Source organism: Scomber japonicus, chromosome 5 (genome assembly GCF_027409825.1).
Source record: "Scomber japonicus isolate fScoJap1 chromosome 5, fScoJap1.pri, whole genome shotgun sequence".
In the NCBI taxonomy this organism is placed as follows: Eukaryota; Metazoa; Chordata; class Actinopteri; order Scombriformes; family Scombridae; genus Scomber; species Scomber japonicus.
The window spans coordinates 23,575,682-23,597,948 of record NC_070582.1 but is presented as its reverse complement, the minus strand read 5'-3'; the positions used below and the strand labels follow the sequence as shown (position 1 = coordinate 23,597,948).

Genomic DNA, 22,267 nt, shown 5'->3' with positions numbered 1-22,267 from the left:
AAGTAATTACTTGAGAAAGATTTCTGCTGTCAGCTGAACACATGGCGCATCTTACAGCATCTCTGTAAGATAAAGAAGAAGCGAAACTCTCTCATTGTGTGAATTCAGGGTGTTAAACCGCTTACCGTCCTCACAGTCGGCTCCAAACAAAGATGCTCTGAACTGATGGGTTAACTTTCGGTCTCCTAGAGGTACGCCTCCCTCCCCTCTTGCGCGTGCGTCGTACTGTCACTGTTGTGCCGCGTGCCAGACAGCTGCAGCAAGCTCGCGGCATGAGAAGGTGGGCTGGAGGGTTATTGGTCCGTCTGACCAGCATTGAGTCCAGCCGGCAAAGCTAGGCGACAGTCGGGGACAAGCCTTCAACACAGCGGCAGCGTTTGGCTCCCCTGGACGGAGAGGGAGAGAATGAGCATAGTGGGTTTAGTTTGTCGGTACAGCGCAGCAGAAGAAGGGAAATCACTCCAAAAGGTAAGCACGACGGATTTGCTTCTACTGAACATTAGCGTCCACACAAGTCTTCACTCTTTACTATTATTATATGTGGAAATGCGTTTGTGTGTGTGTGGCCACGAAAATACTTGTCGGCTAGGTGTCGTTATCTGGTCCTTTTGTGTTTTTACAACTCGGCTAATTTGCTACAAACCAGTAAAGGAAGCAGTAGTTTTAATCGCGCCTGTACAGCTTTTCTCTCATGTACCGATTATTATCAAGATTTGTATTGGTTCCTCTTCTGGGAACCTACACTACTTACTATAAGAGTAGATGGGTAACCCAACAAACCCTCTGTGGTGAGGACAGTGAATGAGCGCTTCTCTCTTTGGGGAATTTTTGCTTTTGCATCATCACTCTTCATGGGCATTCAAGCACTTAAATGACATGTAAATGTTACAAGGATGGGGAGAAATGTGTGTGTGATGGGATAAGCCTTTCGCAGCACTATTTTCCAACAAACCTGCTTATGAAGCCAATTATCTCTTTGTTTTTAGCCTTGATATCCTTATTTCCATTTAAATGTATTTACCCAGCAAGTGAGAGACAAGTGTCAAACACTCATAGTTGTGATTCAAGTAACTGTATTTAATTCTAAATGGAGCCTTGGTTCTTGCCAGTGGAGGCTCTTATCTTACCCCATGTAGACCACTGTACAGACCACAGATGTTCCAGTATTCAGAAGTAGGCCAGTGACTGGTCGATGTGTCATGTCCTGCCATGTCATGCCATGCGTGGTCCCCTTTAGGAGGTTAACTGGGAATCTCACTGGTTCATATATGGAGTGGGGGAGGTTGCAGACAGTCTGATCTCCAGCAGCATCTAGCTCTCATCCTCTGCCAGATGTCTGGTGCTCATTGCTTTACTGTCACCCCCCCCCCCCCCCCCCCCCCCCCCCACACACACACACACACACAAACACACACCCTCTCATTGTGTTTTGCTTTTCTGGTTTTCAATGTAATATAGCAGATGTGTATGTTGCTGTCTCTAGCCATTTCCCTTCTTCTAAATATGCACTGTCATTCTTTTTTTTTTTGGACAGTTGAAACTGTACAACATGTCTTTGTGAGGAGGTTGAAGGAGACAGATACTGTAAATATGTTAATGTCAATGGCTTGGTGGGTGTCTTTGTGCACGTATGGCTATAAATGCAAAATCTACAGTCTACACACTGTTATCCAGATGCTTCTTATCACAATGATTTCTTTTTTATTAGGTTGTACGTGCACAGTTACAGTCTGTCCACGGGCCTATTGCACGAGTAGACAAAGAAAAAAGAAGATAGATGTTTATTTTAAGCCTTCAGTGTGAGCATGTGTGTGTATATATATATGTATACATGTGTGTGTATGTGTCACATGTCATTTAATTTAGCTTTTTTGTGCTTTGTGGTTTGAGGAGGAAGACCCACATTAGAAAGGTGACTGCACTGTTGCTTTTCTTTTGTGTGATGAGCAGCATGTAGGACTATCCCTCAGAATTTTATGTGTCACTCTCTTTGCTCTGTGTTCCTCCTCAGATAGCTATTGACTTCAAGTCGTGAGCCAACCATCCACTGATGGTAGATAATCCATCTGCCACAGATTAAATCATCAAATTCACTGTCACCCCCGTTTAAAACTGTGGCATGACATCCAAAAAGGTGGTAATACTGACATGATGTGTTTCTATTTGAAACATTTGTCTTAATCACCAAATCCGTGAAACGCTGTAACTTGCTGATCCAAGGCTGAATCCATCAGCGCAGTGTTACTTTAAAAAATGAGCGCGAACAGAACTTTTTATTTGTAGGAAGCTTTCAAGCACTTGAATGTGCTCTTGAACAGTGATCTGGCTGGCCTCCCTGATGCCAAGGATGTTAGCCACGTGTAAGGCAGAGCATGTGATCCCTCATTTTGTGTTTATGCCCGTGAATGGGCTTCAGTAAGCAGCATTAGGCTTTTTTGGTACACTCAAAAATAGTGATTGCCTCTCTGTCATTTTTCTACTTTTCTATTATGCTCTAGTTATTTTCAGTTTGGGGTATCAGATGGCATTGATGTATATTTCTTTCCTGGATGAAGGCTCTGGGGGAGCAAATAATCAGTTAAAATATGCTTTTTGGTAGCATACTGTACTCCTTAACTTGTATCTGAAGAAAAAACATACATTATATTGTAACTGAATCTTGATGTTTTACTTCGAGACCACATTCAATATTCATCTATCATTCTCTCATAGCTCTTTTCAGTCAGCAGCCTTCATTGTATTGTGTTGGGGTAATATTATTTCAGTGGCGGGGCATCAATAGCCTTTTTGTCTGCTTGAATGCCGGCTTTATGATGAACGTCAAAGGCTCAATGCTGGGTGTCACAAAACGCACCAGATAGTGAAGCATTTTGCCAACCATTGAAAAAGACAGAAAGGCTTTAGCAGCTCTGAGTTTCATTTCTTTAAACATTTTCAGGTGTTGCTGAAGTTTTGTCGAGAGTCACAGGGGTCTTGAGCCTGTCTCACCACCCGCTACGTGGAAAGTAAGAGTCCAAGGTGGGCATGCTGTCAGTGTGTCACAGGACCACGTTACAGAGACAAACATGTCACACTCACATTCACACGTATGTGCTATTTTGAGTTTCCAGTTCACCAAACCTGCATGTCTGAAAGCCGAGCAAACATGAGGACAGCATGCAAACAGAGCAGCCCCTCTGTTCATGATATCTCTGACCTAATACTTGGATGGTCACACTGCTGCTGTGATGATGATAATAGTCATAGGATATTTGTACACAAGACAAAGAATGTTGTTATGATGGTCAAATAGGTAGAAGCATTTTTCATTTTACTACAAAAGAGCAATATAATATGTTTAGAAAACTAACTACAGTACTTAATGTAAGTAAGGCTGAACATTTGAGCTATATCACAATATTACAAAAGCCAAAATCTTCCCATGTCATTTCATATTATGATGAATTTATTGCCCAGGTGTAATTATTTGATATGCTGTTTTTCCCTTTAGGCGGATTATACTGGTAATTTCCACTCTAGTGGTTAAGATAAATGATCGATTAGTCAATCAACAGTATGTTAATTGCCAACAATTTTAATAATCAATTCATTGTTTTAGTCATTTAACAAGAAAAGTGTTACACTGTTCCTGGCTCCAAATGTGAGGTTTATTTTTGGCTATATTATTGTAAATTGAATATTTTGGGGTTTGGACTGTTGATCAGACAACACAAGCTATTTCAAATGTCACCCTTGGATGTGGACTTTTCTTCTTATTGAATAACTCATCATCAATGTAAAAAGAAAGAAAGGCATATACATTTCTAATGAAGATAAGCATTAGTTGCAGCCCAACTTGCCACACAAAATGATAAACATGCTTTACTGTTGCATGCTGGTTGATTACATTTGGGAAGCAGAGTAACCAGACAGCAATGAGTGCTGCATTTGCATGAGGTAGTTTGTCCATGAAGTAACCAAAGCTATTAGTGAAGTGGAGGTCACACTACTATTGTAATATATTGTTACTCAGGCTGAAAAGTGCTACTCTGCTGAGTGATGGATCCATGGGATAATGGCCCAAATATTTTGTTTGTCTTTTGGCATTTGTATAAAGGCTAAATTGGGCTATCTTGGAATTTCCCTTCTATGATTGTCTCTTTTCTAGTTTGTGTCTTTTACAAATGCCACTTGAAATTTGTTTTTGCTCCACATACTTAACCTCTTTCTGGTGTGGAATCATGGTGCAGCACTTCCCCTCCAGGGTGAACTCTTCCTTTTCCATGTGCCGAGTTGCTTTTCTTCTCCGCTTGGGAACATAATTTGAAAACTGTAATAATAGCACCACCAGCGGAGAGTCTCTCGAGAGAAGCTGACTTTGGTTCTAGTCGGCCCTTTCTCATTGGGGAACACTGTTCTATATGTGTTCACCTTCTTGAATTATTCAATCTGTTTGACATTGAAAAAAAAAACCCCAATGCTGTGTGGTGCAGTGTAGTCATATACTAACAGTGAAAAGTGTCTCAGATCTAATTTTGTTATGAGCTGACCGGGATAATGGATTTAGGGGTGCATGAGAGGTTTGTTATTCAGAGAGATTTGTGGAGTTTGTTTTTTTTTTTGGTTGATAGAAGTTTAAATATAACATGACAGTTTGCACGAGGTTGCATAACTTCTCTAAACAATGGGCATTTCCTTTATTGTTATTTATGAAGCACACATTGATTTTTCAACCTCATATTCACAGTTAACAAAACTTGACAGATTGGCAGTGCTTTATGATGAAATACTCTAGTTATTTAATGTGTGGATGAGTGCTTTCCTCTAGGTTCACTGCTTGTATTATGACTCCATCCGTGCCAGGAAGAGGATCCATTTATGAGAATGTGGCTTTCTCAGTCGGGTCCTGTGGTTTTCTGTTTATGAACACTGTTCCCTTGACATTCCTCTCCTCCTCATACCACCCCTCTAAAACATGCTGCCACTCTGGGAAACAAGGTCTCTCTCTGGCTGGTCTGCCACTCCAGCATCTACAAACTTTGTATGGTCATTGTTATATTTAGACAGCCCACCACCCTCCCCCAGGTAATCTTAAGATAGCAAGGACCAGTTCTCAGGCTGAGGTCAGATGCAAGGTGAGGTGAAATAGAGCCCCCTTCCGTATTCCCCAGCTTGTTATTTCCTTTGTCAAGATGGGGAAAGAGTTAGGTAATATCAGATGGTAAGTGTTGTTGGTGAATCTTTGTTCAGCTTTTGAAAAACGATAAGGCAGACTGACAGTGGTAATACAGAGTGGAGCAGGACAGAAAAAAGCCCCTTGGGGACATAAAGCTATTCTGAGCTTTGTGCTTTTTCCCCAGTCCCTTTGCTCTGGATTTTTTTGCTCCTGGGTCACACAGTCTCTGTGTCGCTGCTATTTTCTATGCATAAACACAAACTCTACAGCTGTACAAAAGAAACCAAGGGAGAAGGGGAAAGAGAGACTCAGACAACAAGAAAGACAAGGACTCAATTGTTTGAGGATGTGGTCAGTTATCAATGCTTCTCAGCAGTTACAGTTTTTCTCATTGGCCTAATTTGGTATCATTCTGCTTCCCTCTTTGTAAACCCTTTTAACCTATTTTACATAGTCTCCATGGCTACTTCAACCCAATAAATTAAGTCAGTACACTGTTTGCTTCGTGGTGAGTCAATAGCCACTAAGTACAAGTCCTGAGAGGAACCCTAGGGGTAAACAATTGGCCATTGTCCACGCACCATCACACCTGCAGAACACATGTTTGGTAACATACTGCTTTGACATTTGCATCATTGTTATGTCTCTGGAGAGTGCGGATGCTGTTGAAACATCTGGGCGTATCCTTTGAATGTAAAGATCCGTCATCATGTGCAACAAGCTTGAAGATAGCAGACAAGATAAAATCAAATAGCATAACTTGTTTCTTTACCACTTACTCATAACTGTATCATGCACTCACAATGAATCACTCCGAGTTACATTCGAGCCTCAAGCATTCAATTATCCAGTCTGAGGAGCTTTACTGTATCTCCAGCTGGACTCTACACCTTCCTTTTAATGAATGGAACGGCTGTCAAGCATCTTGTACCAGCCTTCTTAGATTTCCTGTAGGGTGAGTTAGTGATATCCATAGGCTGCAGGCGTCTCCCTCTCTGTAACATTCATATTTTAAACTGACAAATCAATGTTATATTAAGAAAACAGCAATATGCCCAAGTTCTCTGCCAAAGAGTTCCTGAAGAAGGTTTTCTTTTCTGGGATCAAAAGATACATGAACCTGAAACAGTAGCTGTTGTATCATTAACATAGAAACTTTGTGCCCATTATTCATACAGTGGCACACAAAGAAACCTAATACATGAAAAGAAACCAATTACTCAAGTGCAACATTTCTGATTCATTTTAATACCTGCTAACTGAAAGAGAAATGAAGAATCACTATCACAGAGTGATCACCATCTCTTCCTCTGCTTTCTTTCATTTCTGCTTCTTTTGGACTCATGCATGCTTACATGCACACACTGTGTGTCTGACACCCATTAAAATCTGGAACTCTGGAACCATCTGGGACTTCAGACCTCTTCATGTGGAAATTAGAGCCATGTGGTCGCTTGTTAGCTTCCTTCTTTCCCTGAACTGGAAATGGTATGCTTGCTTTCTAAATTCACAGTATTAAGGTCATGTAGTGACAGGGATAATAACATAGACTGCATTACAACTCCAAAGCTCTGCATGCTTTGGAATTTAATATTATAAATTGTAGTAGTAATGATTGCAGTAATTGTGGAAATTAATACCATATCTAATCCTGAAGTATGTGATGTTTGTATAGATGCCAGGCCTGTGCAGTCAGTCATTGAGAAACTTGGATGTCATGTGATTTAGGTATAGCCTACTGCAGATGAAGGAGGACTTTGTCACGTAAATGAAAGGCATGTGCTAAGCTTTACTGTTGGCTGTCTGTTAGATTAGGAAAAACCCTTTGATCTACCACTGTGCTTTTTTAATGGTGTGAAATCTCAAATATAGATCTTTTAGAATGAACGTTTCAGTGATCCTTAATTTATAAATCATTAAAGTACTAAAGTCCTAAAGCGCTTTGTGGTGGGTAATATCAGACGCTGGGTTGAGGTAATGCAAGCTTGTGAAGGACAGATGAAGGTTTATAATACAGGCTGATAATAAACGGCGTAGATATGCAGGGCATGGTATGGGATTGTGCTTTGTGAGGATAACCAGGTTGAATGAGTGCATGGCTCTGGCTTGTCCTCCTGCAAAGTTTGCGGTCTTTTGGCCGACTACACAGACTAATAATCCAGTGGTTAAGGGGGAAAAAAAAACGTAACATCTGTCGTTGCTTCTTTCGTCGTGCCATCAGCAGTTTCAGGAGAGGGTTTGAATGCACTATGACAAATTCAGTGTTTGGTCTCAGTATTGGATGAATCTGTCCCTGGAGGGCTCCTTCTTCTTCTTCCAGGTTGATGAGATGACACAGGTTGACTGACTACAGCTTGGTTTATCTCTGCCCTCTTTAAACGCTCACACCCTGATGTAGTTTCGTTCTGTGTTTTCAACTTCAGATGTCTGCACACTGACAAACACATATATCTGTATCATCTCTGTTTGCCAAGTATGTTTACTCATACAAGGAATTGGACTCTGGTTTAGCGGTTCTCGGTGTATTCAAAACACAACCCAAGATAACAATCTCTAGAGAGGTACATGAGGAATGTCTGTGTACAGGTGAAACAGTTTCTGTGACATGTAAACAGGATGCACATTGTACACATGTGTGGAGAGTGCAGAGTGCTTAAATAAATATTAATAGTAGGTGGTAACTTATGTAGGGGATATACAGCCTTTTCAAATATACAGTAATGAAAGAAGTATGTTATACATTTCTATTTTAAATACATACACACACACACACACACACACACACTGTACACATACCCTGAGTTTCCAGTTTACTACTGCCAGACTCTTCCTAATCTCAGACATTTAGAATCTGCTCTAGTATAATCCTCTGCCTTAAATCTGACTGCTGCTTAGATTAAGATTGATTACAGACCAACAGAGAGATGATCATGGATCAGGGAAAAGTAGAAATATGTAAAAAAAAAAAAAAAAAAAAAAAAGGACTTGTGCCTCATCATAGCGCAGAAGAATGACAGAGTTAAATTTGAATATCTCATTAAAAGGAGCTCAGTGATCTGTTTGGGTCTTGTCCTAACAGTCCTTGCTTGTTGATGGTCTAACAGCTGTAGCTTTATCAGTGACATTTCAGGAGATGTGGATCATACCTGGACCGAACACGCACATGAAATATATTTAGAGACCGGAAATTTCGGTGATGAATCAATAAAAGAGGGTTTGACTGCTGCATCTCGCCTTACAGCTATATAATTAGCTTGATGTAGTTCAGAGCGCCCTGCAAACTGTTTGTGGTTGCAGAAGTGCAGTCACAGTTTATATACGCAAGCTAGATTTAGAGCTCTATGTCATAACAGGAAATGATGTCACCATGGCCCCGGGCTCAAAGTCTTATATCCTGTGAGCAACCAGGTTATCAAAAAATGTTGCCATACAGGAAAGTGGTTTCTAACTGCAGTTTATTCTATCTCTCTTTGCCCACTGTCTACCCACAGGCCCACTCGTTACTGTCTCACCTCCTCTGCTTCATTCCACCTACAGTTTGAACACAAGTGTGACAGGATTATTATTCAAGATGTAAATACTGTACCTTGTTGCGTTTCTACTCTTAACTCCTAGCTCATGCTCTAATGTACAGAGATGAAAGTGTCTTAACAGCTATAAATAATTTACTTCTTAATTGTCTTTTTTTTCTACACACTACTACTGACTGTACATCTCCAAGGTGTGAAGCTGTACAATTTTTGCTCCATCTCTTTTCCACTCAGTGACCTTTTCTCATGCTTACTCACTTTTTTCCTTCACCATCCATCTGTTTGACACCCCGATCCCCACCGCTGCCGGCCACCTTTCTAGTCACCACTTGAAAAGAGATGTTCAAAGTACATTTTTCTTTTTGAACCGACCTCGAGATGTAATGCTTTTTGACAGAACATCCATTGAGGTGTGCCTCAGCTGTGTGGTGAGTCACAAGCAAAATACCAGCAGGGCTAATGTGAACTGACCACCCTGTGTGATTACTCATATATATATTTTTTTGCTGACTACAAATGTCAACAGTGGATAATTTTGAGGCTTTTGTCAGTAAAAAGTTTTCCTCAGTTGGAGGAAGACTCATTTTGTTGTCGCACTCTTTTTACGGTTCTTGATTGAACCTGTTGTTGAAGGAGTGGCAGTCACTGGTTTCCTTTTCTTCCTGACCCCTAAACAATACTATCAGCAGTCTGGAGACTCAACACAGGAAGTAAGCAGCTGGAACCTAAAGATGAAGTACAACAGACCTTGTACTCAAGTTGAATGAGTGGATAGTGATTTTAAAAGCAGCTCGGAATCCCCCACGTGGAGCATGGATGAAAAACATCTGCAGGTTTGCTCCGGATTAGACGTTGGAGTTATTCATGGGTTTTTACACTCATGTTTAACTCTTGCTAGTCATCTCTCGTCATGCTGAAAATGATTTCATCTGTGAAAACTGCCATAAAAAGAAATGAGGATGATGACTAATAGCATTAACACGGATGTGATCAAAAGGTTGGCCTGGTAAACACATTTTCTATTAATGAATATATATTTCAATTTCTTTCAAATAACAAGAACTTTCACATTAAAGATGCTTATTAATATTTGCCCTTGATACTCTGTAAATGCTTAACTTGTCAGGTTGTACAGGAGCACTAAGAGTGTAAAATTATATTAAAACACAACTCTTTGCTAGTCATATTTTCTAGATTTTGGAGTAGCTGATTGAAATGAAAAGCAGACAAAAAATAGGCTTTAGCTAGACAAGTTACATATTTCACCTTTAATTTCCTCTTCGAGCCTTTTCACCTTTTGAATTTGACAGTAAGTCTGCATATAAAGCTCCAGGCAGGCAAGTCACCCCTGATCCTGTGACAAAGTGAGAGAAGGGCTAAGAGCACCACCTTCCAGACAGTTCACTCAACTGTTGGGGAAAAACACGCTGATGCCACAAAAATCCTGAAAATAGCCTGAACAGGAATGGATGAGAAAGGGAAATTTCTTAAAAGGACAGTCCATTTGTTCAGTGCTCTGGTTTCACTGACCACCTGTTAGAGAAGAGGCTCAGCTGTTGTTTTAGTGGACAAGACAGGATGCTGCGCCTGAGGGGGTTTCAACATGGTACCTGATAAAAAGGAAATAACACATTACTGACATGCAGTGATTAGTCCTGATTGTAGAAGCAGAAACAAAATGAATCATGGGCTGGGCTCTCTGTATAACAGTTTAAAATGGGTGTACAGACCAGATCTACAGTTTTTTAATGCTTTGTTAAGTGAAAGTACTACATCCAGTTCATATGTTAAAGAAGATGAACACGAATTTAAAAATGTCACATTGCTTCAGACAAAATGTCTCCTAGTCAGCATGAGGCATGAGGGTCTGAAGGCAAAAGTTAAAGGGTCTTTGTGTGACATGGCAGGTGGCATCACACCTGTTGCTGCATGCCAGACATACTGTTCTTCCTGAGGCCTCAGCTGGCTACACATGCTGTCAAGCATCAGTGAAAGTATTCCTCAGTGGACTGTATTTGTGGCAATGGGCTAGCCTGAGGATTGGGCTAGCCCATAATAAAGTGTCACTGAGTGGGTTTAAAGTAAATCAAAGTTTTCGAGCAACACAATTATGTTCAAATACTTTGATTTTGGTTTTCCCAGCTTCAGCATCAGTCCCATGACAGCATTTTGGAGCATGACAAAGGCTTTCTTGTTTAACCTGTTGCCTAAAATAAGCACCAGATACTAAGAGGGTGGTTCTTAACCCTAATGCTTTAAAGCCTGCAGTATATTCAAAGGGTGCGACAGCCCTGGCTTTTGAATGTGTTTCTTTTATCTCCTTTCATCCGCTGTGCCTGCTGGGCATAGCTCGCATATTCTTCATATCCAAACATCATTCTGAGATGCTGATTTGGCAAACCAATGTTGAGGCTGTTCTCTCTCTCTCAGGCTATTATTCAGCCCTGACAGCTGCTAAACAGCCGAGCCATGTTGCCAAAGCACATCAGGCCAAGGAAGGCTAGAGGCAGGCTTAAAAGGGGCAGACTGGGGTCAGGTGGGGGTCATACTGTGAGAATAAGGGAGAGGAAGAGGCTCCAGTAGCGTCTAAGCCATGATTTCATCAAGGGCCCTGGCCTCAGTTGTCCCCTTCTCTGTTTCTTTCCTCATGGGCTCAAAACAGCCAGTTGCTATCCTCCAATGCAACTGTGCATTGAGGCAGAGATAAAAATGTACACACACACAAAGTCCCATGACTGTCACTCTGACACACTTTATATGCTTGTTATGATCTGCAGGCCTACTGTGACTGTGATTAACCCTCAAATAACCATAAATGACACATGCAATAACATTCTGTACATTTTCTTCCTTTCCTCACTTTTTACACAAGGGGTTCTAGATGGAAAGTATTGATCCCAAAGTAACAAACCTGCTACCAGGCAGGAGATATTCTAGATATTTAAAGGGCTGTTACACAATACTTTGGTATTCTAGTAAATAAAGTAATGTGGTCCAGCAAGATTCCATTCTACTGTACACATACAGCATCAGCATAGATCTGGTTTATACAGGTGATGTGTCAGAGTTTGTATCTTTGATTAAATGTGTTTCTATTTCTCTTGGCTTTTGATGATAAGTAAGTACACATTAAATGGATTTGAAGTTGACCCTAAGAAAAGGAGCCACAGTGTGGTGTTTCAGTTCAATTGGCTGTGGTCTCACCACATAGAATGATGTCTTTTCGGTGGCTTCCAGTTACCTCTTGTACTTAGTGTAGACATAAGCACAATCTTCAACCCTCCTGAGGTTTGCTTTTGCAACACACTGAAATCCTGAAATGCTCTGTAGTTAAGATATTTGACTTATACACCAACAACCTGCAGTGCATCACCAATCTACAATATCTTGTTAATTAATTTTGTGTTCTGTCTGCTTCCTGCCAGATTTTGACATGAAGAAGGACATAGACACATTGATAGCAGAGGAACGCACTGAGGTCATCTCCAAATATGAAAAGGTAAGTGTGTGCATGGGACATCTGGCCTCACTATCTCTAATGATGATGACAGTGTGTGTGTGTGTGTGTATGTGTGTGTGTGTGTGTGTGTGTGTGTTTTTCATGAATTAGGGTTAAAAATCTTTCAATTGCACCTACTGGAATAGCAAAACAAGACAATATGTGAAAGAGTAGTAGTAACATAGTTTTAATGGCTATTTAACCAAACATGTTTATTTGAAATTTGCTCTTTCACTGTTGTCCCACCTCTGCCTGTAATTCATGTAAATGTATACAACCAACACCTATTATGCTATCATTAGTTTATACATTTGTACATCATCTCAAAACTTGTTTAGTCTATGTCACTTTAGTTTGCAAAGTTTGTTTATTACATTATTGTCTAAGGTGAATATGATATGTGGTTGTTTCAGGGCAGACAAGAAGGTGTCAGCATTGACCCATGGGAGGATGCTGACTACAGCATCTATAAAGTCACTGACCGCTTCGGCTTCCTGCAGTAAGTTGAAAGTCTTTAAGGTTTGACAACTTCCTTATAGTAGACTGAATTGTTGGAGAAAACCCTGATTTGTATCCAGTTTATTTCTGCCTCTTTCCCCCATGTTATAATGATGTCTTATATGACTTTTATCCACTCTATGTTCCTATTTGTAATACTTGTTGTGTATTTTTTGACATTTTCCCTCCAGTGAGAAAGAGCTGCCAACACCCAGTGCGCTTGAAGAGAAGGTACATATTTGATTTGCTGCACAGTGAGCCCAGATTTTGACCTTCCATGTGATGTTTTAGCTCTGTCATATATGCATTGGACCACATCTGTCTTTTCTCTCCACAGCAAAAGCAGCAGGAGATCGAGCGAGTGGAGAAATGGCTAAAGATGGTGAAGAACTGGGACAAGTATAGGAACAGTGAAAAGGTGTGTAAATCATCAAACCCTCAGGCTCTCACATGATCACACACACTAACATACTGTCTCAGTTTAGCCCTTGCGTCCCTTTTTTTTGCTCCTACTCATCTATGTAATGTATTATTTCCGTTTCTCTTAATAAACTGTTTTCCATTCCTTTTTTAAGCTTCTTCCTTTGTCCCTCCCTTCTCTGTGGTCTAGACTGTTAAAGCAAGAAGAGTGCATGTGATCAGTCCTTGTCAATCAAGAGGGTTTAGAATGCTACGCCCTTTAGATGCATTTAGATGTGACTTGCTGTCTCTTCCCTCTGGATGTTTTGAATACTGTCTGATTCATATGTATCTGTCATATGTGTTGCAGTTGGTGAAGCGTGTGTATAAAGGCATCCCTCTCCAGCTGAGAGGCCAGGCCTGGGCCTTGCTTTTGGACGTAGATAAACTCAGAACAGAAAACGAGGGAAAGTATGAGGTACGAACCTTAACACTGTCAAACGGTTCACATCAACACTGTGGAAAGGACACATTCTAACCTCATTTTGCTTTCTTTTTTTTTTTTTTGTCTCCCTCAGAAAATGAAGCTGCAGGCACGCAACTACTCCACAGAGATAAAACAGATAGACTTAGATGTCAACAGGACCTTTAGAAACCACATCATGTTCATGGACCGCTTTGGAGTCAAGTGAGTCCTTGACTTCTATCAGCAGAAGACTCACTGATGAATATAGTGTAACATTCAGTAGGGTGTCAAACATTGACATTATGACTTGTATCCTGACCGATGATAAATGGAGTGGTGATATATGACTAAGTGGATCTATAAATATTACCAGTGCACTATGATGAGTTCTTCATTCCTTTTACTTGAAACATTACATCATTTCCACCCAAAGAAATGACAGTAACACAGTATCATTTGAGCATTTGTCTAAACAAATGATGTTCGTGCGGATCATATGAATACCCTCCTGACCTCTGTCTTGTAAAATAGGTGACACAGTTCAGTTAGCTTTCAACCCTTTTTGTCCAAAGTTCTTGTTTTTGTTTCTTTTGTCACTTCTGTTCAAGTTTGCCTTTGCTAAGTCTCCTGCAGGGTGACCTCTGGCTTTAACCTTGAGCCCCCCCCCCCCCCCAACCACACTCACACACACACGCACACACGCACAAACACACACAAAACAAAACCAAAGCGGTGGTTTCCTCCTCTCAGTGTTTTATTAGCCTTCCTGTCAGTGCACGAAGCCCCACAGGAAATGGCATTCATACAGAAATGTGCACCGACATCAAGTGCACATGTACAGAATATCAATGCCCAGAGTATTGTTGTGCAACAACACACAACACGCACATTAAATGATCTTCAAAGCACAAACACTATGTTTTATAGGATTCACTTGGTCAGTCAGTTGTGACTGTGAAAGCTGCTGGTCTTTCATAGTCAGTTTAAGTCTCTGAGTGTGTGACAGAGCGCTCTCTGCTTGCTCTTTGTAACGTACTTCCCCTTCAATTCAAAGCTACTGACTCCAAACAGACCAAAACACAGCTTCATCCTGCTTGGCTGCCCACTCCTTCCCTGCAAGTCAACAGCTGTCTCACTCATACAGGGACACTGACAGCTATTTAAAGCTCCTTTCTTGTCTCTGGCAGTGTCTATAAGGCATGTATTTACGATGGAGGCCTGCAGGGTAGACATCCTCTCCTGTCTACATTATATTTGTTAATGCCCCTACTCCACTCACATATACATTCTCACACACACACACACACACACACACACACACACACACAATGGTTGCCTTGTGTTCACTGTCTGAAACTGTCTGAGACTCCAGATGTAATCAGCCTTGCAGCACACCACCCCACGGTCATAGAAGCTTCACGCTCTAGAAGAAATGATGTGATGAAAATCTCAGGGAGAATTTTGATATCAATATATTGCAGATTCTGCTCACATATATGAAATCATATTCAACAAAAGCTCCACTGTAGATTTGGCTGTATTGATCTGTATAAACACAAGAAATCAGAAAAATGTGTGTTCTTTATTAAATTCTGAGTCACTCAAGTCCTTTTACACTTCATTTTTGCAAAAGGCAAAACTGGAAAGGTCATGTGTTGGACTTTTGGATAGAGGGGGAGGTATTTACACACACTCACAGAAATACAAACACCACCAGGATGATAGGATGCAGCCAGGGTTTGTCAGCCTCCCCTGAAATATTTGCAGCTGTTTCAAATCCATCTGTGCTGATTAATTTGGGGATGATGTGGTTTAAGCTTGAAAAATCATTCCATGTGTCCTTTTGGGAATTTTCTTTTAATAAACTCCATTATATCCCAACATGCTCTCTGAGCTTGCTCAATTGTTGCAACACTATCATATCCTCATTTTAACTAACCATTTCTCTGTTCCGTCTCTAGGCAACAGGCACTGTTCCACGTACTAGCAGCCTACTCTGTTTACAACACGGTAAGTTTGTTTATGGTGTGTGTGTGTGTGTGTGTGTATACATGTGCATACCCGTGTGTATGTTACATAATATGGAAGTCTTGTGTACATGCAGCACATCAGCAGCGCAACAGTTGCGAGTCTGTCAAGTGTGTTAGTTTTCTACGCAGCAAAGAACAAGTCAAGCACTCTAAACCCATCTATGCTTGTGCTTGTTTAGAGCCTTGGGGGAGATCTTTTATTTATGAATGTGGCTCTGCCTGGATGTACAGCAACGTGGCGTCAGTCAGACCACCAGTGAACCCACATCTATACTCAGTGTTCACATTGCTAGACTAAATTCCCCCTTGACACTTACAGGCAGTCCAACTACTAAGACAAATTACCACTTACTGTAATGTAAAGATTAACACAGTACATATACTCCTGTTTTCTCGATTTAAAATACACCATCAGAAAAATTGGCAAACATACAATGTGTTGTGTACCTCAAATACTAATTTCTCATCACACCACAAGCCAGTTTGATCATTTTTATTATAACAACAGTCATAAGCCAAGGTTTGTCTATCAGGTGAAATCTTTTACAACTAAGCAGGAATTATCATTCACATTTACAAAAATACAGTAAATGTTCACATGTGTTCATAACCTATATTTTAACACATGCATGTATATTAATTCTTATATAAGCACAGACTGCTGCCATCTGGTGTGCATGGAAGTATTCAAATCTAAAGACAGTCTTGAATGAATACATGCACACAGTACATCTCAGCACACACACACAAACACAGTCCAGGTCTGTTTTTCTGATTGTGTAGTCGGTTCCTGTGTGGTAGATGTGTTTGAGCCAAAGGAAATGGGCATGTGCTGTTCCCTTTTTCCTTTTTCCCCTATTCTCACACAGTGCTCATAAGAAACTGGGTCAGTGGGAGAGCGCGAGGGAGGGAGGGGAAAGAGATAGGGAGGGGGGCCTGAGTGTGTTTGTCCTTTCGCCTATGTGATGGTAGAGAAGAATGTGGAGAATGTGTAGTTTAACCTCAGCCTAACCCTAATTAAATTTACAGTTTTTTCCTTGAAAGGATACTTTGGAGTGTCCACTTTTAGCTTCACAATAAATCGGCCTTAATATGGACAAATACCAAATGACTGTCTGAGTTTGTATATCCTTTGCCTGCCAAGGGCGATTTGTTTCAGTATAAATCGATGAAATCATAGTGGAGACAAATTGGCGGTTATTCAAGTTGAAGACATGACATTGCTGGGAATATATGTCTAACTACAGTAAATATTTGTACTTCCTTGATTCAAGTGTTTATAATAACATAGCAGCATGTACAGAAGGCCTGTGTCTCCACATTCGAAGGTAGACTGTCTACCTTCAGACCACAGCAGACTTTCAGGTGCTCTCGTCCTCTCATATCTGGCTGTGTGTGCGCTCTATTAAATGATGAATAATTCTTCTCATTTGCCTATTCTGTTTAATCGAACTCTCTTCTCCTTGTTCCCCCAGGAGGTGAGCTACTGCCAGGGGATGAGTCAGATCGCTGCCATCTTGCTCATGTACCTGAATGAGGAAGATGCCTTCTGGGCTCTGTCTCAGCTCCTTACCAACAGCAAGCATGCCATGCATGGTGAGACCCTGGAATATATGAAGACCAAGTTTATTAATGTTTAGACATAAACCAACTGTCTCTTATTAAGAAGGATAGAAACATATGCGGCTAATACAGCAGCAATATAATTTGCAAATGCGTGGGGAAAGTTGTGAAAGCGGATCTCGATCTGTACATGTGTACTCAGGTCTGTGGATGTTTACAGGAATTTCTAAATTAGTGTTTAGACTTGCAAGTGTATTAAGGTTTGTGAACGCTTAAACAGATTTGTTAGTACGTGCACAGATTTTGTAAATACATACAAAAATCTAAACGTGTACACAAATCTCTAAACATGTAATCACAACTTATTGTAAGTGGCCTTTTATTAATGAGGGAAACATCAAAGGTTTGAGCCTCACACTACAGGTACGCCTCCCAATTGGTCGTCTTTTTTTTTTTTTTTTACATGTGACTTTTACTACCATCTGCCTGTAATTCAATATCATTTCAGTTTTTCTCAAAGTGCCTTTGATCGAGTCTTTTAAGAGGAAAAACTGTTTCACTTGTAAATATTATGTCTCCACCATCACCACACACCATTTATGGTTTGCTCATTTATTTTTTCATGGCCCTAGGCTTCTTCATCCCAGGATTTCCCAAGCTGCATCGTTTCCAGGCCCACCACGAGCTGATCCTCTCCAAAATGTTGCCTAAGCTGAAGAAACACCTGGTGAGTTACAGAACATCTGTATGACTGATGCTTTCTGTCCACTATGAGAAGTCCGGAGCAAATTGATTGTTTAGAAGGTCCTGGGCTGCAGTTGATTTAATCGGGTCATTTCTCTTTATCTGATTAATTTCTGTTGCAATAGGCCCAAGTTCAAAATGTTACTGCAAAGAAATGAGTGTTAAGAGTCCAAGCTATTTGGAAAATGAGATTTATAACTGATTACACATTATGAGGAGTGACTTCCCATAAAAATGCTCCTCATTAATTCCTGACCCACAGGACAAGGAACAGATGACAACAGGGATTTACACCACCAAATGGTTTCTCCAGTGCTTCATTGACAGAGTGAGTATTTGGTTGTCCTCAGCTGTTTAAAGAACATCAACTACACAAGTGTTCCATCTCTGGATCTTCACTGTTCATATGCAGCCCCCAGATGGATTCTGCAGTCATTTATCAGTATATCACAGCATTTTCCTTTGCTTTCCTTTTGAACACAGAAGCATATCTGCGGTTGTTTTATTATTTTTTTAATCAGACTGACTTTCTGCTGTTGTGCGTCTTACATAACAGACCCCTTTTACCCTCACCCTGCGTTTATGGGACATCTACATACTGGAGGGAGAGAAGATGCTAGCTGCCATGGCTTATACAACCCTCAAGTTACACAAGAGTGAGTATGAAGCTGATTGAATTATCTTCCGTGCTACGCTGCACTAAATGAGTCAGGAAACCAGCTTCATGCCCATGGTTGCTGTTGCTATACGAGCGAGTGCTACTTTGTGGATTACATCGCAGGCTGCCTCTTGGTTGGCTGCCTCCTAACTGGATGGCTTACATAATGCAAGTGGCCGGTTGCTGTGGAGAAGAATCAAAGATGACTTTTCATTGGATGCTTGCACAAGCATTGTCTCAGTACATGTATTGCAAGATCACTTATTTATTCTAAAGTTGTATTACATATGGTGAAGCACTGTCTTTCACAATATCATTTCTATTTAATGGATCACTATATCATAGAAGTTACCTTTCGTTATTACTTTGTAGGTTAGTGTCACCGTTCTGTGAGTTAACTTTTCTCCCTCTTATGTCTCTGTTTTTGTGTGTGTGTCCAATCAGAGCGCCTGCAGAAGCTTCAGTTGGAGGACCTGAGGGAGTTTATTCAGGAGCAGCTGGCTGTTTCTTTCTTCCTGCCTGATGATGTGGTGGTTGAACAGTTACAGGCTGCCATGTCTGAGCTACGCAGCAAAAAATTGGACCAACCTCCCCCAGGTGCACTTGTGTTCTTTTATTTCCTTTATTTTTCAGTGTAAAGCTACATTCACCTCTTTGTTCGATGCATCCAAAATGATTTATTTTGTCCTTTTGTTGATGCATTTTCTATCTCCCATTTCCTTTTTTAGCTAAGTCAGAAGAGCTGCCAAAGAAACCTCTAGGTCAAGAGAGACCAGTGCTTCTAATGCCTCTGCAGCCTGACTCCCCTCTGGAAGTCAAAATAAATCTGCAGCCTCACAACCAGCCCAATACAGAGGTGCTGCCAAAAGATAGCATCACTCTACACCAGACCCCGTCTCCTGCTGAGCCCCAGGACTCGAGAAGCCTTTTTGGGGCAAACACACCTTCTTTGCCTTCACCGGATCCAGTTGTAGTGCACACACAAGAAACGCCGTCTCCCAGGCCTTGTAGGGCACCTCCATTACCTCCGAAAGCAGAGCAGCCCTGTACTGAGATAGAAGTGAAGGAGTCGGTCCCAGAAGTTAGCCAGGCTGAAGATGGGGAGAGCCAGCCTGGAAACCCAGAGATTCAGGGAGAGCCTATGGATTGGCCTCCACCCTATGTGCCCCCTGCTTTGGATGTTCTTACAACGCAGATTGAGGAGGAGATCATGGACCTTCCAGATCTGCCACCTCCACCTTTATTTTGCACTGACCAGGATGACCAATGTCCAGGAGCTGGGACTGGCCTGCAGATCCAGCGCCGCTCTCCTTCCCCACGTTCTGCCTCCCCGCTGGTCACTCAAATCAGGCTATCTCCACAAACACGCCCAAAACCCCCCACATCACTCAACCTCACCCAGAACAAACCTCTTCCCCCAAAGCCTTCCCTTCCCTCAAAGCCTTCTCTTCCCTCAAAACCTTCTTTTCCCTCAAAACCTCCCCCTCCCTGTGTTACCACATCCTCCTCCTCCTCTCCCAGGGGCCCTCCCCCAAAGCCAAACAAGTTCCCAGTCTCTCTTTATGTCCCAGTGCATCCAGGAGACAGGCGGCCTTCCAACACCTCCCAGTATGACAACCTGTCTGAAGTTGATGAGGAAGACCGCTACCTGGAGAGGTTGCTGGGCTCTACACCCGAGGAGGATCCCAGCATGCACTGCAATCCACCACCTGCCATTGACAGAGACTATGACCCCACTCTCTACCCTCTGCCTCCACCTCCTGTGTTCATCCGCCCTTCCCCATCTTCCATTCCTCCCTCGCTGTGCACTCTTCCGAGTTTGCCTCAGGAACCGGAATATGTAGGAGAGGACACCTGGGTGGAGGACTCTATCATCCCCTCTCCTCCAGCTAGTTTTGCTGACAGACTCAGTCCCTTCCAGTGTAGTACTGCCAGCTGTTCAGACACACACAGAGCCACTTCACCCAGTTACTCTAAGCCTTTCACCAGGGGCCCCAGGGACCATTCTGCCTTCCCAGCACCCCTGTTGTACACCGGGTCTCCCCCTGGCCACTCCAGGCCCTCAGGACAGTCTGCAGGAGGTGTACCTATGGTCCAATCCAGCCCAGACTTTTGCAGGATGCCTCCAGGTGGACAGCAGCTGCCTAAATCAGTGACCTTTTAAAGATTCCAAGTATCATTCAAGTGTTACTGATTTTTCCAACATGATTCAGGCTTTCTGTTACGCTCGATTCGGTTTCAAAGCCATTTAAGAGTTGAAAGTCTTTCACAAGGGCCAGTAGCTATTCTGTGTGTTTTTATTGTGTGTGAAAAGACTTTTTTTTATCAATATGTACAGATTTCTGTGATACTTGTACCTTTTTTGTAAGGGCGGTTATCTTTTCTATGTGTCAGACTTGTATTTAAAACTGCTGTTTGCGTTACTGTTCCAAGCACAAAAAGCGAGTGTATTATGTTAGTTTGTGAGATCGGGTTATGTTTTCAATTTGAAGTATGGTAACAAAATTACAGAAGTAAGGTGATCAAATACCAGCTGCACCTTTCACCATCGCTTCATCTCCAGTTAGTTTAATTTTGTTTAAGCAAAGTGTCTTAATCAGATCGCAGTGCACTGAGAGTAGCAACTCTAACACAAGGGCTTTTGAGGCTGCCGAGTATCTGTCATCTTTGCTAAAGCAACCAAAGCCTGTACATTTCTACTGCATTTATGGTGAATGGTGAGCAGGCTCACACATCTTAACAGTATGTCAAACTGTAATGATATAATTTCTTTACTGTATCTTTATTTCAATACTTGATAATGGAGGACCACAAAACCAGGGTGCACAAAAGCACCTTGTATGCAAACTTTTGAAAGAATTGCTTAAGTTGTTACAAGCAGCAACAGGGGAGGTCATGGTGCAATACGTCACTGGTGTTAATATACTGAAACTAGTTTACTTCACATGGAACTCAGACCAGTCATTTATTTCCCAGGTAGACAGCAGTGGGTACTCTGTGGGTATTTTTTGCTGCTTTTTAGGTTTGTTTTGGGATTAGGATGCTGTCAATTTCAGAGAAATCATTACAATGTGACATGTTTGTCTATCACTTTTGTGACTTCACAACAATAATGTGCTGTTTCATGTGTATGTATACGCGTATTTCTAAATATGTTGGAAATGTATGAGTTACATGAGGATTTAATGGATGCAACATATCAGCACAGAGTTTAATATCAGTTAAAACAGTTATTACAGCATTTGTGAAGAGTGGCCCCATCTAGTGGTCAGACAGTTATTGGATGTAAGCTCTAAAATGAACCCTCTGCATTTCACAAACATGACCAGTGAAAAGATGCTTTAGGAAAACGAGTTCTGACCATGACATAGATGACCAGTAAGCTAGACTTCAGAATATAAGAACAGATCCATAATTACTGGCTTTATTTTTTGCTGACTGGGGAGACAAGTGAGTAAGTCAAAGTAGATTTCATTCACATGCATAGCCATATTTTAGAAGTGACTTTAGTGTTTATTTTAAATGCTCAGAGCAAAAATGATTGAGAAACGGAAGTTGAGCCATACTATATTAAGGACCTATAGTCAAATATGTTTATATCTGTTGTTGTTTCACTCAGTTATATATTACATTATATACTGTGTCTGAACATCTGTTTTGTTTTTTGCACTGACCTTTATTATTACCAAGAGGTTTTGCAGTTCTCTGTAAGTATTCAGTTCTGT

At 41.3% G+C, this 22,267-nt stretch overlaps 1 protein-coding gene across 1 annotated transcript; it reads left to right on the top strand.

Annotated features, from left to right (window-relative positions):
* Nucleotides 1-264: 264 nt before the first annotated feature.
* On the top strand, nucleotides 265-20,739 carry si:dkeyp-19e1.3 (USP6 N-terminal-like protein). The gene is made up of 14 exons (XM_053319783.1): nucleotides 265-468; nucleotides 12,111-12,184; nucleotides 12,598-12,683; nucleotides 12,874-12,913; nucleotides 13,020-13,100; nucleotides 13,452-13,559; nucleotides 13,660-13,769; nucleotides 15,509-15,557; nucleotides 17,053-17,173; nucleotides 17,773-17,867; nucleotides 18,147-18,212; nucleotides 18,441-18,540; nucleotides 18,987-19,139; nucleotides 19,271-20,739. The coding sequence occupies exons 2-14, from the start codon at nucleotides 12,119-12,121 to the stop codon at nucleotides 20,704-20,706; spliced, it is 2,511 nt and encodes an 836-aa protein (XP_053175758.1). The 5' UTR covers nucleotides 265-468; nucleotides 12,111-12,118; the 3' UTR covers nucleotides 20,707-20,739.
* Nucleotides 20,740-22,267: the final 1,528 nt, after the last annotated feature.